At 30.5% G+C, this 16,823-nt stretch overlaps 2 protein-coding genes across 2 annotated transcripts; both read left to right on the plus strand.

Moving 5' to 3' along the window:
* The first annotated feature begins 1,745 nt into the window (after positions 1-1,745).
* LOC125067615 (serine protease snake-like) lies at positions 1,746-6,603 on the plus strand. Its single transcript, XM_047676288.1, has 9 exons — positions 1,746-1,961; positions 2,506-2,564; positions 2,867-2,978; positions 3,768-3,830; positions 4,102-4,220; positions 4,474-4,665; positions 5,321-5,540; positions 5,820-5,977; positions 6,351-6,603. The coding sequence occupies exons 1-9, from the start codon at positions 1,925-1,927 to the stop codon at positions 6,540-6,542; spliced, it is 1,152 nt and encodes a 383-aa protein (XP_047532244.1). The 5' UTR covers positions 1,746-1,924; the 3' UTR covers positions 6,543-6,603.
* Positions 6,604-12,791: 6,188 nt separating this feature from the next.
* LOC125067905 (serine protease snake-like) lies at positions 12,792-16,025 on the plus strand. Its single transcript, XM_047676801.1, has 6 exons — positions 12,792-12,831; positions 13,453-13,556; positions 13,825-14,016; positions 14,656-14,875; positions 15,151-15,308; positions 15,702-16,025. The coding sequence occupies exons 1-6, from the start codon at positions 12,792-12,794 to the stop codon at positions 15,873-15,875; spliced, it is 888 nt and encodes a 295-aa protein (XP_047532757.1). The 3' UTR covers positions 15,876-16,025.
* The last annotated feature ends 798 nt before the right edge of the window (positions 16,026-16,823 follow it).

Consider the following 16,823-nt stretch of genomic DNA (forward strand, 5'->3'; position numbering starts at 1 on the left):
AAGTTCACATACAGTATCCATTAAATTTTTTAAGATATTGAATTTCATATATACATAAAAAATATTCAATTACAGGAAAATAAATACAAATTTAAATATAACGAGTACAGGAAAACATACCAAAAATAATATAATTAAGGAATATTATTTGAACGATGCAGAGGCGTCAGCAATTAAGCACATTCAAACCGTTTACTTTTAACTCACTCTCTTGGTTGATATTTATGTGTCTTTCCATTTTTTCTTTTGTTGTCAGGAAACCGTTACTTGTGCTTGGTACAATTTAGAATAAATGTTTCCTTATTTTTTTTCACATAATAGAAAAGTATTATAGAAAACAAAATGTAAAGAACCCGGTAAATGTATACAATAAAATCCCAATGTTTGTTAATGTAATGTTTGTTGTACCAATAGTTGATATTAATAAGAGTATACATAAACGCGACATCAGAGTCGCCGAGGCTGTACTCTCTCTGATCGAGCCCAGAGCAGGGCCCGCTGGATTGCAGTAATTAGGATAAAAAAAACTACTATATACAGTATTTTTATATATTATCATATATTATTTATTATTGATTATTTATATATTATTTTGAATTGAAAAAAAAAATGTCAGTGTGGGCCACGTCTTCCAAGAAGGCGACAAGCCCGAAGTCCAGCGAAGATCTGCTGATGTTCAGTAAAAATATAAAATAACGCCACAATTTATAAAAATAAAATGTAAAAAGGCAAGGGCAACTGTGAGCCCGTGGATGTTGTAAATTAAATAATAAAAAAAAAAGATATCAATATGAGCGTCAATGTCTACTGTCTAGTAAAAAGATTTGACGCAAGTTCTAGAAGATTAGTGGAATGTACCTCTGTGCAATCCCATCTTGGTAGGTACCAACCGCTAATCGCTTATTTTTACCACAAAACAACAGCTGCAAAATACTCAGTATCGTCATGTTCCTGGTTTAAGGGTAAGTTCGTTAGTGTTATTACAAGCACGTGGATCATTATTATTCAGTCCAGTCCTATTCAGGTTGGTGACGCATTGGTGACGTAACGAATGGTTAATAATAATTTGAAAAAAAACAATTAATCAATAAAAATACTTCAATCTTATAGCCAGCTCTAGTTTTGGTTCCTTTTGCTTTTTAGATTAAGTTTTATACATACACGAGTCTTTTAGTCAAGTTCTTTTATCAGTTAATGTATTGTAACGTCATTATGCTTTGTTTCATAAACATCGCAATCAATCCTTATAAGGAAAATTAACGTTTATATGTATTGTTACCCAAGTTATTACCCAAGTAATAAATTACGTATGCCTATAGCCTGGTAACACTATCACATATTTTAATAATTACGTCCTTACAATATAAAAACAATTATCTTTATTTATATTTATCTTAATGGCATTGCTTAATTAATGGAATTTACTCGGAAACCTTCCGTATTTAATTTTACTATCAAATTTCCTATCTATTCTAACAGCAAGCAGCAACAACTATTTCTAGCCAGCAGAAAGCATAACATCTCATCAGTTACAACATAATAATTATAATATATAAATTTTAAATTATATGTATACAAACCGGTCGGTAAAGGCCGTTCACGTTCGAAATAACTCAGTAACTCGTCTCTAGATTAGTAACGTCACTCAAGGCAATTCTACTAACAATTTGTCATTTTATCGCAATTGAATCGAAAAGTAGATCATTACAGTTTAGCCATTTTCTTATTCTACTAACACAACCATCCGATTACGGTTCAGTCGAAGTCGGATCGCAACAGAATCGTACACAGATAAAATAGTAGAATTGTCCCGCCAATCTCATTTTATTCAATTATCCTTAATACTTAGTGTAGTTTTTGTGTTGTAGTTGTATTGTGCTTCACGTGTGTTAATTTATTAAATGTAATTATTGAATGAACAAAAATGTTTTCTATATTTATATTTTTAACGTTTTTTGTTGGTATGTATTTTTTTTAATATTCTTTTATAAAACAAATGAATTAACGTTGAATATATAAATGTAATACATTAAAAATTAATGAATATAAGTACCAGTGTGGTTTCTTACGAATATTTTTAATATTAAGAATTCTTCATTTAGTGCTGTAAAATATATTTTTTTGGTTTAGATTAGGTTTTTATGTGTATATTTATTTAAAACAAACAAAATAAAATACAGAAAAATCTTGTCTGTACATATACAACTACTTTTTCGATGTAAAGAAATACAGTAAAATAAAATTACGTACGTGAACTTTAGCAAACTTTAAATTACGTAAACTTTAGCAATTTAAATACTTATATTTTATAAAAACGCGTGGAATATATTAAGTTGCACTGACTTGTAAAATTTGCCCGCATTGACAATAATAGACGTTTTATTAAATAGTTTAATTTATTTAACATCATTCAACACAAAATTAAAACAAAAACAAAATTTTAGTTTAATTCTAATTCTTGCTTATCAAATAACGTACTTAATTGTTAATTTCTATTTCGTACAGCATCTCAGGCTCAAACTTCTACAGATGAATTAGAGAAGTTTTTAATGGAAGCTATAAGAGTAAGTTTTTCATTCTGGACCAAAATGATTTTCGCTTTGTTCGAATATTTTACAAAAATTAAATAAAATGCTGGATTGTTTTACCTTGGAACTGAGTTACAATAACAACGCATCAAAATAAACATTAAAGATGGCTTACTCGTTTGAAATAAAAATTTTATAACCTTTGAATTAATTATCATTACCGAAAAAAGTTTGAATCAATATTTTCATAATACTTACTATCACTGAGTAATGAAACAAGGGATTTAAAAAAATATATATTTTTCTTCTACTTTTATACAATGTTATTTTATTTACAGAGTAATGAAACAATCGATTTTGACTTTGATAAATATGGAAATAAGCCCTGTGAACCATATCAACCGGTCAAACCGAATTTCTCCGCGCCTGGACGTCGCATTAGCGAACAGAGTAGGCATTTAAGTATTTCTCTATATATATTATCAACATCGTCAATATCATCACAATCATCCACACTATCACTATCATCATTATCATTATCATTAACATCATCACCAATTGTAACTTTTTTTAATAATCGTTAAAGAACGTTTGTGTGCTACAGGATATTACAAAGCTAATGACTTCTTAGTTGAGTGCACAACATGGGAATGAGATGATCGCCTCTAGGCTGTTCCATAGAACGAAGATTCAGTTTTTGTTATTTAAGATTTAGTATTTGTATGAATACAATAATTGTAAATATGACACATAAAAAATAAAACAAATGCGCTGATTTTCTTTCGCTGGTGGTTCTCAGGTATTTATTTCCGAACCAGTAGTTGATTTTTCTAATAAGATTAGTTAAAATTTCAATAAGCAAGCCTAACACTTCTATATTAAATAAAGATTTTTTACTTTTGATTTAGACACCACCACATCATTATTATTATCACCACCATCGTCACTATAATAATAATCATCACGACCTTCATCATCATTACAATCACCCTCATAATAATTATCCTCATTACCCCATCTATCTCATTACACTAAATAATTTCAAATAAAATTATCCTCTGCTTCCTATACCTATGAATTTGAATCCTCGTAAAATAAACAACAAAAAATATTTTTCTATGTGGATGATTTTTTAACGAAATCAATTTTGTTTTGTTTCTTGTATGTCCGATCTAATTCTTGCTAACATTGAAAGTGAGTATATTAAAATGTTTTGTACAATAATTATTTTTCTTTCAGAATGCTTCGAATATATATGGGAAATGGAGAATCGAGAAAATGAAACAGAATGGACACAAATATGTAAATATTATAACATTGATTAATATTTTTTATAAGCACTTCCTCGAATAAAAGGTTTTTATACCTGGACACATGTATGTAACTATGTGTGCGTTTCCTACACACATGCATAATAATAGTATTTATTACTAATTTTTGTTTAGATAATCCGAATCGCGATTTAATTGGACATCCCATCTTACCTTGCGGTCATAATTCGTCATAATTAATTTTTATTTGTATTTACTTATTTCAATAATCTCTACTTAGTAATATTGTATTATATTTTCAGGCAGAATTTACCTTATATCCCAGATTAAAAAGGGTGTCGTTCCTGAAGTTTTGTTTGTGATTAATTCTCCTGTTATATTTGGCGGTCGACCAGCGACGCCTGGAGAATTTCCCCATATGGTAAGACTACCAGATCATTAATAATCATTTTTATATTACCTTGTATTAATTAAACCCGTAGATATGGGAGAAAAACTATGTAAATTAAGATATTTCACCAATCATCATTCAAATCGAAACAATAATATTAAGTATTTCTGTTTGGCGATAGAATATCATTATTTATTTACTATAATATCTATGTACGCACACATAGGGCTAGTCTCTGGGGACAATTGCTATAACCAGCTCGACTAAATTAACAAATTTTTAGGGAGCCATTGGATGGAGAGCTAAGAATCCCGAAGTTAAATGGATTTTTAAATGTGGAAGTACTCTTATTAGTAGAAAGTTCTTATTAACTGCTGCTCATTGTTCTAAATTGTCGTTAAGGAGATCTATGGACATCGTAAACAGTCAACCAGAGATTGTTAGACTGGGCGTAGAGGATATCAGTGATGACGAGGTAATTTAGTTTTTAACATAAGTGACAATAGCACATATATAGCCATGAGTATAATAATTCCAATAAAAAAAAAGTATTTGCCTTATTTGATTTAAGGGCCGTAAATGTTTTGGTAAATTTAAAACGTTTATTACGACTAAATTATTAAAAAAATCTTATTATTCATTAAAAAAATACTTTTAAGAAAAAAATAGGCTCGGGTTCCATCACAGGACAGGACACCAGCAATGTAAATCTGTTTATTTGAAAAGAGCAACTATGCGAGTTTCTTGCCGTTTCTTCTCGCTGGAGGTTGCTTTCCGAAATGGTGGTAGTAGGTATTTAAATATTGACGATTCATAAACGCTTCTTTGTGAAGTTTACTTATATAAAATTGATTTGATTGATTGATTGCAATGTTCTATCTACTACTAAGCAAAGCTCCCATATTTTAAGTAGATGTCTAAGAGTTACTTGTCTCAAATCTAGCAAATGACGTTTTATACAAATTTTAATTCACTATATTTTGGTTAAGAACTACGCACTAAAGTAGAATCTTCCAACTCGACAGCAAATACTTGAACTAAAATTGAGTTAAGATAACACGTTTCATACTCTTAAATGAAATATGAAGAAGTGTTTTATTTATAAACTTTGCTAATATATTGATTTTCAGTTTAATATAAATGGTAATCCTGTAGACGTAAATATCAAAAGATTTATCGTCCATCCAAGGTATAGAGCTCCTAAGAAGTATTACGATATTGCCCTCATTGAACTAGAGACAGAAGTTAATCTTATGAGCAATGTACAACCAGCTTGCCTTTGGGCAGAAAATGATATTAGTTACCTTGATACTAAAGGAATCCTGAGTGGCTGGGGATATACTGAACACGGTAAAAGTATTTTAATAAACATTACAATATTTAATTTTCTTATCAAACGATCATTAATTACTTGGCACATCAATGTGAGGAACGGTTAAGATACCTATCTTAAAATACTAATTTCTTTGAGATGTAGTCATAACTTACCGTCAAGCATTGAATTTGTCTGATTGCATAATTTTATCTGTATTGTATCATTTATCATATCATTATTTATTGACAAAATATGTAATGCTAATTTAATGAGACAAACAAGTTATACTTGAAACGGTTAATAAATTTGTACAGGAAGACTATCAAACCATTTGCAAGCTGCAGTCGTCGACTTCATAGAGACGCCGCTATGTGATTTGATTCTCCAAAATTTTCGAAACAGACACTGGGGCGGGTTCCGAGATCATCAGTTATGTGCAGGAAACTTATCGGGAGGCATTGATACCTGTCAAGTAATTGTACCAAATCTTTGTTTGTATACTTTAAAAAAGTAAAGTAAATTAACTCTAAATAACCAACTGCTGGGCTTAGATATGTTTGGAGCCTTTTGAAGAGAAGGTTAGAAAGTCTATTATTTCAGTAAATAATTAATTACAATTAATAGTTTTGTTTGTAGTTTCCGCTTCACTACACTTGCTCGTTGGATAGAAAACGAGGATATTAGTCAAAAGCCCAGGAAAGATTTCAGTACCCAAAATAAACTTATAGACATAGAATAACAACAAAGTATTAATTAATAAGAAGAGAGGATAAAGAACATACCGCATGTTAGATATATCTTAATCTAAAGTAATAAAAATATTATAATTAATGATCTTCTTTTAGGGTGATTCCGGTGGACCAGTTCAAGTGAAGATTCCTGTGAAGACTGAAGGTAAAATGTACTGGACAGTGGGCATAACATCGTTTGGGAATAAATGTGGACAAAAAAACAGACCCGGTATTTACACGAGAGTGTCTAGTTTTATCGATTGGATCGAAGAAATTGTTTGGGGTTCAACAAATACTTCTACATAGCTTATGAATTAGAATTTGTAATTGTGAAAGTCATTGTATTTTATTTTTACGGAAATCCAAAGAATAACTAAAAAAAATCACACAGAAAATAATCATCTTATATTAATAAATTTGATTGAACTAACTGAATTGACTTGAATAAATTATGATTTATAGCATTCAGTCCGTTGTGGTTTGTTTTCTTTTAATTGCATTAATATTTTTTTGATAAAACTCATCCAACCTTTTTTTTTAGTTTATAGGGTTTTGTGCTTCTGATGGAAATATCTAGAAGCTAACCACTATTCTATTATAATTATATGTATTTAAATATTTTAAAGTCTTGGTTAAATCCGTTTATTTGTACTCATTATTTTAATATAACAAATTAGCACCCATTATCGTAAGAAAATACTCGATTTTAATTCGATTTTCGAATCTCAGACCATTGTTTGAAACGAAATCTTCAAAAAAAAATATTTACGTACAATATATTACATTTCTTCAAACATTCACTACCCGGGTTAGCTGAATCTAGTATCCAGTTTATTTTATATAATGGATAGTACTTTGTCATAAGTCAAATCATACGTATTATTTATTCAAATTTTGATGACTTTCAGGTGACCTTATCTCAGCTAACTTTTGAACCAGATATTGATCTTGACCAAAAGCTGGCTCAGTCAGAATAAACCCATACCACAACTGGTTAATTACACGTCTTATGAAACGACAGTACATTTAAACCAGAATGATGGAGCGGTTGCCTTTATTAAAAACACTATTGATGTAAATGTTAAAGAAATTCACCTGTTACATGCATCATGTTTGCAACTAACTGTAAATAATAAAAATATTATTTTAAGCGTTTACCGCTCACCAATAAACAACATTGCTAATGGATTCATCGAATCTTGAATTCATATTTGGAAAATATAAAATCCTTTAATAATATAATTCTAACTGGTAATATAAATATTAATATTACCCCTAAATCGGTGGAACAAACCTGTGAACTTAATAATAGAATAAATTACCTAAACATGATTTCACATCATGGATTACTCCCAAGGTCATATTCTACCAACTAGAGAAGATAAGACCATTTTATTTTAAAGTTGGAAAAAAATAAATGTAATGCATTTGTAGCGGTCATAAATACTACTATTACTGATCATCCCATGATATTTTTGCACTTAACGAACAGTAAAAACGAAAAAAGATACCCAAAAATTAAGACCATTACAAATTTTGATGAGGCACTTAAAAGTCTTGAACGTAATAATATTTCTCTTCTACTTCATTGCGAAAACCCTGAAATAATAATTGTATACTTAACAAACGAACTTAAAGATTATCTAGGCTCAAATTAAAAAAAATACTTATTCCTAAAAACAAACGTGCAATTAAACCTTGGATAACTCCAGGAATTTTGCGCTGCATAAGACACCGAAATAAACTACAAAAAAATCTGCGTTCTGACCCCACTGATGACAACTTAAGAAATATTTACAAAATATATCGCAACCACTGTAATAACTTGATAAAAAAACTAAAACGTAATTTTGAAAGAAACCAATAGGCTCAATCGACCAAAAACTACAAACTACTGTGAAAAATACAGATCTTTTAAGCACTGAGGCCTCACCTATTGAGTCTGTTAATTAAATAAATATGATATCTCTCCCAATATGGATTCAAACGTGGCAAGTCAACTGAAGATGCTGTATCTGCTCTCAGCACCCTAATAGCACAACAGTTAGATAGTAAAAACAAATGCCTTACAGTATTTCTAGACCTCAAAAAAGCCTGTGATACCGTCTCAGCTCCCATCCTATTGCAAAAACAATAGTAGTCTATAGGAATAAGAGGTACTGCTATGTCCTTATTCCGAAGCTATCTAAGTGGGCGTACCCAAATGGTTAAGATTGATAAATATATTAGCAATGAGACAGATATTACCTATGGCGTTCCACAGGGTAGCGTGTTGGGACCAACCTTATTTTTGATTTATATCCATGAATTATGTAACCTAAAAATTCAGAATGGGCAAATTTTCTCTTATGCTGATGACACTGCCATTGTTTTTAAAGGAGAATCCTGAGATGAAGTGCGTAATCACGCCGAAAAAGGGCTCGCTAATATTGCTGAATGGCTTAGTTTTAAACTTTTAACACTTAATACTGCTAAAACAAATTACATGTGTTTTACCTTGTCCGAGCGTTCCCAACCTGCTTTTAACTTTGAAATTAAGATACATTCTTGTGCACAGTTCGGAATAAAGGTGAGATGTGATTGTCCTGTTTTGAAGAGGGTCTCGAAGGTAAAGTACCTCAGTGTGATGCTCGATGATCGGATGACTTGGTACTCACATGTAAACTTAGTATCAAACAGAATAAGAAAATTAATATGGATATTTAAAAACTTGCGACACATAGCTTCTAAAAGAGTTTTAAACACAGTATATATAACGCTTGCTCAATCAGTTATAACATACTACATTACTGTGTGGGACGGTGCGGCTAAAACAAAGTTTATTGAACTAGAGAGAGTCCAACGATCCCTGATTAAAGTCATGTTATTTAAACCCTATATGTTTCCTACTACACAACTCTACACTGCCTCTGGGATACTTTCTGTCAGAAAGTTATACGTTTTCGGCATAGTTATAAGAAAGCATAAATCTAAACCTTTTACACCTCTTACCTAGACACACACACACACACGCACGCACGCACGCACGCACGTACGCACGCACGCACGCACGCACGCACGCACGCACGCACGCACGCACGCACGCACGCACGCACGCACACACACACACACACACACACACACACACACACACACACACGCTGTAATATATGCTGTTGTAAGACATTGATATGGAAGAGCGGTGTCTTCTGGCACAGGTGCCCTGCTGCACTTAAAAGAAGGCTCCAACCTTTACTGTGTATACCATAATAATCTGAATAAATATATATTTTTATTTTTTTATTTTTATTTTTAATATGAACAAACTATTCATTTTATAGCCGGAACAAATAAAACTTCCTTATTAATTCTGTTGGAATTACCAGTTGTGATTTAATATTGAATAAAGGAAATAATATAATTAATTGTTTTTTAATTTGAAATTTAAATATCACAATAGGGATCATCCGACGTCGTGAGACTAGAAAGAAGGGACCATTCAAGTTTCAACTCAGTCAGGACTCACGAACCCCCTTGTTCGAAAAAAAACACGGAATATAACAAGATATGTCATATGTATTTTATTAAATTACCAAAATTAGTACCAAAAAATATATGTACGTGATTTTTGTTTTGCCTTAAAACTCACACGTATCACCGCGGGTTGAGGTGGGTCAAAAAAAGGTAAAAAACATCACGTGACTAATGTTAGAATCTTATATAGTTCATTATTTTAAGTATTCTGTATTTTGTTTTTTTTTTTTTATATAATTTGACATATCAGAAGTTCACATACAGTTTCCATTAAATTTTTTAAGATATTGAATTTCATATATACGTAAAAAATATTCAATTACAGGAAAATAAATACAAATTTAAATATAACGAGTACAGGAAAACATACCAAAAATAATATAATTAAGGAATATTATTTGAACGATGCAGAGGCGTCAGCAATTAAGCACATTCAAACCGTTTACTTTTAACCACTCTCTTGGTTGATATTTATGTGTCTTTCCATTTTTTCTTTTGTTGTCAGGAAACCGTTACTTGTGCTTGGTACAATTTAAAATAAATGTTTCCTTATTTTTTTTCACATAATAGAAAAGTATTATAGAAAACAAAATGTAAGGAACCCGGTAAATGTATACAATAAAATCCCAATGTTTGTTAATGTAATGTTTGTTGTACCAATAGTTGATATTAATAAGAGTATACATAAACGCGACATCAGAGTCGCCGAGGCTGTACTCTCTCTGATCGAGCACGGAGCAGGGCCCGCTGGATTGCAGTAATTAGGATAAAAAAAACTACTATATACAGTATTTTTATATATTATATATTATCATATATTATTTATTATGGATTATTTATATATTATTTTGAATTGAAAAAAAAAAAATGTCAGTGTGGGCCACGTCTTCCAAGAAGGCTCAACAAGCTCGAAGTCCAGCGAAGATCTGCTGATGTTCAGTAAAAATATAAAATAACGCCACAATTTATAAAAATAAATTGTAAAAACTGGAGTGACTCGTCTCTAGATTAGTAACGTCACTCAAAGCAATTCTACTAACAATTTGTCAATTTATCGCAATTGAATCGAAAAGTAAATCATTACAGTTTAGCCGTTTTCTTATTCTACTAACACAACTATCCGATTGCGGTTCCGTCGAAGTCGGATCGCAACAGATTCGTACACAGATAAAATAGTTGACGTAAAAAAAAAAAAGTCCCGCTGAGTTTCTTTCGCCGGTTCTTCTCAGGTCAGGGTGTTTTCTTTTTCCGAACCGGTGGTAGTGTTTAATTTGACCTTCAATAAGAAAGTGTAATACTTCTATATTGAATAAAGGAATTTGAGTTTTAGTTTTGAGTTAGTAGAATTGTCCCGCCAATCTCATTTTATTCGTAATAATTTTTTCTTTAATACTTAGTGTAGTTTTTGTGTTGTAGTTGTATTGTGCTTCACGTGTGTTAATTTATTAAATGTAATTATTGAATGAACAAAAATGTTTTCTATATTTATATTTTTAACGTTTTTTGTTGGTATGTATTTTTTTTAATATTCTTTTATAAAACAAATGAATTAACGTTGAGTATATAAATGTAATACATTAAAAATTAATGAATATAAGTACCGATGTGGTTTCTTACGTATATTTTTAATATTAAGAATTCTTCATTTAGTGCTGTTAATAAATTAATACATTTTTTTGGTTTAGATTAGGTTGTTATGTGTATATTTATTTAAAACAAACAAAATAAAATACAGAAAAATCTTGTCTGTACATATAAAATTAATTTTTCGATGTAAAGAAATACAGTAAAATAAAATTACGTACGTAAACTTTAGCAAACTTTAAATTACGTAAACTTTAGCAATTTAAATACTTATATTTTATAAAAACGCGTGGAATATATTAAGTTGCACTGACTTGTAAAATTTGCCCGCATTAACAATAATAGACGTTTTATTAAATAGTTTAATTTATTTAACATCATTCAACACAAAATTAAAACAAAAACAAAATTTTAGTTTAATTCTAATTCTTGCTTATCAAATAACATACTTAATTGTTAATTTATATTTCGTGCTACAGCATCTCAGGCTCAAACTTCTACAGACGAATTAAAGAAGCTTTTAAAGGAAGCTATAAGAGTAAGTTTTTCATTCTGAACCAAAATGATTTTCGCTTTGTTCGAATATTTTACAAAAATAAAATAAAATATGGGATTGTTTTAACTTGGAACTGAGTTACAATAACAACGCATCAAAATAAACATTAAAGATGGCTTTCTCGTTTGAAATAAAAACTTGATAACCTTTGAATTAATTATCATTACCGATAAAATGTATGAATAAATATTTTCATACTATTTACTATCACAGAGTAATGAAACAAAGGATTTAAAAAAATATATATTTCTCTTCTACTTTTATACAATGTTAATGTTATTGGTATACTGTTTTATTTACAGAGAAATGAAACAATTGATTTTTACTTTGATATTTATAATAAGTTCTGTAAACCATATCAACCGGTCAAACCGAATTTCTCCGCACCTGGACTTCAAATTAGCGAACAAAGTAGGCATTTAAGTATTTCTCTATATATATCATCATCATCGTCAATATCATCACAATCATCAAAATCATCATTATCATTAACACCATCACCAATTGTAACCAATTTTTATTTATATTCATAATCGTTAAAGAACGTTTGTGTGCTACAGGATATTACAAAACTAATGACTTCTTAGTTGAGTGCACAACATGGGAATGAGATGATCGCCTCTAGGCTGTTCCATAGAACGAAGATTCAGTTTTTGTTATTGTAATTGTTGTAAAATAATTTCAAATAAAATTTTCCTTTGCCTCCTATACCTGAATTGTACCCTCGTAAAATGAACAGCAACAAATATTTTTCTATGTATATGAATTTCTTACGAAATCAATTTTGTTTGTAGCTTTATTAATTTATTTCCTCAATAGTTGCTAACATTGAAAGTGATTATATTAAAATGTTTTGTACAATAATTATTATTCTTTCAGAATGCTTCGAATATAAATGGGAAATGGAGAATCGAGAAAATGAAACAGAAGGGGCACAAATATGTAAATATTATAACATTGATTGAGAGCCGAGATGGCCCAGTGGTTAGAACGCGTGCATCTTAACCGATGATTTCGGGTTCAAACCCAGGCAGGCACCACTGAAATTTCATGTGCTTAATTTGTGTTTATAATTCATCTCGTGCTCGGCGGTGAAGGAAAACATCGTGAGGAAACCTGCATGTGTCTAATTTCAACGAAATTCTGCCACATGTGTATTCCGCCAACCCGCATTGGAGCAGCGTGGTGGAATATGCTCCAAACCTTCTCCTCAAAGGGAGGGAGGCCTTTATCCCAGCAGTGGGACATTTACGGGCTGCTAATGTAATGTAATAACATTGATTAATATTTTTATAAGCACTTTCTTGTATAAAATGTTTTATATAATATAATATAATTATGTGTATAAAAAATAAATAAATAATATATATATAATTATGTGAGCGTTTCCTACACACATAAATAATAAAAGTATATATTACTAATTTTTGTTTATAGAATCCGAATTGCGATTTAATTGGACATTCCATCATACCTTGCGGTCATAATTCGTCAAAATTATTTTTTATTTGTATTTACTTATTTGAATAATGTCTAATTAGTAATATTGTATTATATTTTCAGGCAGAATTATATCCCTGATTAAAAATGGTGTCGTTCCTAATGAATTACTTTCTCCTGTTATATTTGGCGGTCGACCAGCGACGCCTGGAGAATTTCCCCATATGGTAAGACTACCAGATCATTAATAATCATTTTTATATTACCTCGTATTCATTAAGCCCGTAGACATAGGAGATGAACTATGGAAATAATTATTTTGTTTCTAAGTACACTGGCTCACTCACCATTCAAACCGTAACAATAATAGTAAGTATTCCTTTTTGGCGATAGAATATCATTATTTATTTACTATAATATCTACGTACGCACACATAGGGCTAGTCTCTGGGGGCAATTGCTATAACCAGCTCGACTAAATTTACAATTTTTTAGGGAGCCATTGGATGGAGAGCTAAGAATCCCGAAGTTAAATGGATTTTTAAATGTGGAAGTACTCTTATTAGTAGAAAGTTCTTATTAACTGCTGCTCATTGTTCTAAATCGTCGTTAAGCAGATCTATGGACATCGTGAACAGTCAACCAGAGATTGTTAGACTGGGCGTAGAGGATATCAGCAAAGACGAGGTAATTTAGTTTTAAACATAAGTGACAATAGCACATATATAGCCATGAGTATAATAATTCCAATAAAAAAAAAGTATTTGATTTAAGGGCCGTAAATGTTTTGGTAAGCTTAAAAAGTTTATTACGACTAAATTATTAAAAAAAACTTATTATTCATTAAAAAAATACTTTTAAGAAAAAAATAGGCTCGGGTTCCATCACAGGACAGGACACCAGCAATGTAAATCTGTTTATTTGAAAAGAGCAACTATGCGAGTTTCTTGCCGTTTCTTCTCGTTGGAGGTTGCTTTCCGAAACGGTGGTAGTAGGTATTTAAATATTGACGATTCATAAACGCTTCATTGTGAAGTTTACTTATATAAAATTGATTTGATTGATTGATTGAATTCAACTACTAAGCAATGCTCCCATATTTTAAGTAGATGTCTAGGAGTTACTTGTCTCAAATCTAGCAAATGACGTTTTATACAAATTTTAATTCACTATATTTTGGTTAAGAACTACGCATTAAAGTAGAATCTTCCAACTCGACAGCAAATACTTGAACTAAAATTGAGTTAAGATAACACGTTTCATACTCTTAAATGAAATATGAAGAAGTGTTTTATTTATAAACTTTGCTAATATATTGATTTTCAGTTTAATATAAATGGTAATCCTGTAGACGTAAATATCAATAGCTTTATCGTCCATCCAATGTATAGAGCTCCTAAGAAGTATTACGATATTGCCCTCATTGAACTAGAGACAGAAGTTATTCTTATGAGCAATGTACACCCAGCTTGCCTTTGGACAGAAAATGATAATAGTTACCTTGATACTAAAGGAATCGTGAGTGGTTGGGGATATACTGAACACGGTAAAAGTACTTTAATAAACATCATAACATTTAATTTTCTTCTCAAACGATCATTAATTACTTGGCACATCAATGTGAGGAACGGTTAAGATATCTTAAAATACTAATTTCTTTGAGATGTAGTCATAACTTACCGTCAAGCATTGAATTTGTCTGATTGCCTAATTTTATCTGTATTGTATCATTTATCATATCATTATTTATTGACAAAATATGTAATGCTAATTTAATGACACAAAAAAGTTATACTTGAAACGGTTAATTAATTTGTACAGGAAGACTATCAAACCATCTGCAAGCTGCAGTCGTCGACTTCATAGAGACGCCGCTATGTGATTTGATTCTCCAAAATATTCGAAACAGAAACTGGGACGGGTTCCGAGATCATCAGTTATGTGCAGGAAACTTATCGGGAGGCATTGATACCTGTCAAGTAATTGAACCAAATCTTTGTTTGTATACTTTAAAAAAGTAAAGTCAATTAATTCTAAATAACCAACTTCTAGGCTTAGATATGTTTGGAGCCTTTTGAAGAGATGGTTAGAAAGTCTATTATTTCACTAAATAATTAATTACAATTAATAGTTTTGATTGTAGTTTCCGCTTCACTACAATCTATTTAATGATACAGCGATGGCTCGTTGGATAGAAAACGAGGATATTGGTCAAAAATCCAGGAAAAATTTCAGTACCCAAAAGAAACTTATAAACATAGAATAACAACAAAGAGTTAATTAATAAGACGAGAGGATAAAGAACATACCGCATGTCAGATATTTCTTAATCTAAAGTAATAAAAATATTATAAATAATGATCTTCTTTTAGGGTGATTCCGGTGGAACAGTTCAAGTGAAGATTCCTATGAAGACTGAAGGTAAAATGTACTGGGCGGTGGGCATAACATCGTTTGGGAAAGAATGTGGACAAAAAAACAGACCCAGTGTTTACACGAGAGTGTCTAGTTTTATCGATTGGATCGAAGAAATTGTTTGGGATTAAACAAATACTTCTACATAGCTTATGAATTAGAATTTGTAATTGTGGAAGTCATTGTATTTTAATTAACGGAAATCCAAAGAAAAACTAAAAAGATTCACACAGAAAATAAACATCTTTTATTAATAAATTTGCTTGAACTAACTGAATTGACTTGAATAAATTATGATTTATAGCATTCAGTCCGTTGTGGTTTGTTTTCTTTTAATTGCATTAATATTTTTTTGATAAAACTCATGCAAGCTTTTTTTTTAGTTTATAGGGTTTTTAGTGGAGTGCCTAGAGCGTCAAAATCATACAAACCTCGGACTTTTGTTATAGTGGATGAAAAAATAAATAAAAAAATGGAATGTTTAGCTAATAACATAAATAAAATAGTTTACCTATTGAAAATTTGTGCTTTTGATTTAAAAAAAATAAAGATGATTCAAATAGGATAATTAAGTTAATTTATATTTTTCTATAAGCATAATAAGTGGGAAAATGGATTAATTGAATGATAATCGAAAAAAAGTAACATTTAAAATAAAATTTTGGTTTTGCATTGGCATTGGTTTGGCATGGCATTGGCATTTTAAGTCATTGATCTACATCAAATATTCTCTTCCACTTCATTTATTTTAATGGTAGGTTAAAGGAACTATTTCCGTTGTACTGTAAACATGCTACAAGTAGAAGTGCCTTGACGCCCTTTTTTTAATGACATTTTTTTTCACACGCAGGACTGGCGTCTACCTTATTTTTTTTTTCTTTTAAAATGATTTCTGACACTAAAAACTTTAAAGATTGCGGAATGGGCTCATCAATATCTTTAAGCATTTTGTCACTTGCTGTGTAATTTTCATTATCGTAAATTGAGCTCTTATGTCCCTTCTAATAATTTTGCTGGTCGCGTTAATGTGCGAAATTCGCTTCGCGCCGTTTTTTTATTATTGTGTATTTGATTGTACT

The sequence above is a fragment of the Vanessa atalanta genome, chromosome 12, assembly GCF_905147765.1.
Source record: "Vanessa atalanta chromosome 12, ilVanAtal1.2, whole genome shotgun sequence".
Lineage (NCBI taxonomy): Eukaryota > Metazoa > Arthropoda > Insecta > Lepidoptera > Nymphalidae > Vanessa > Vanessa atalanta.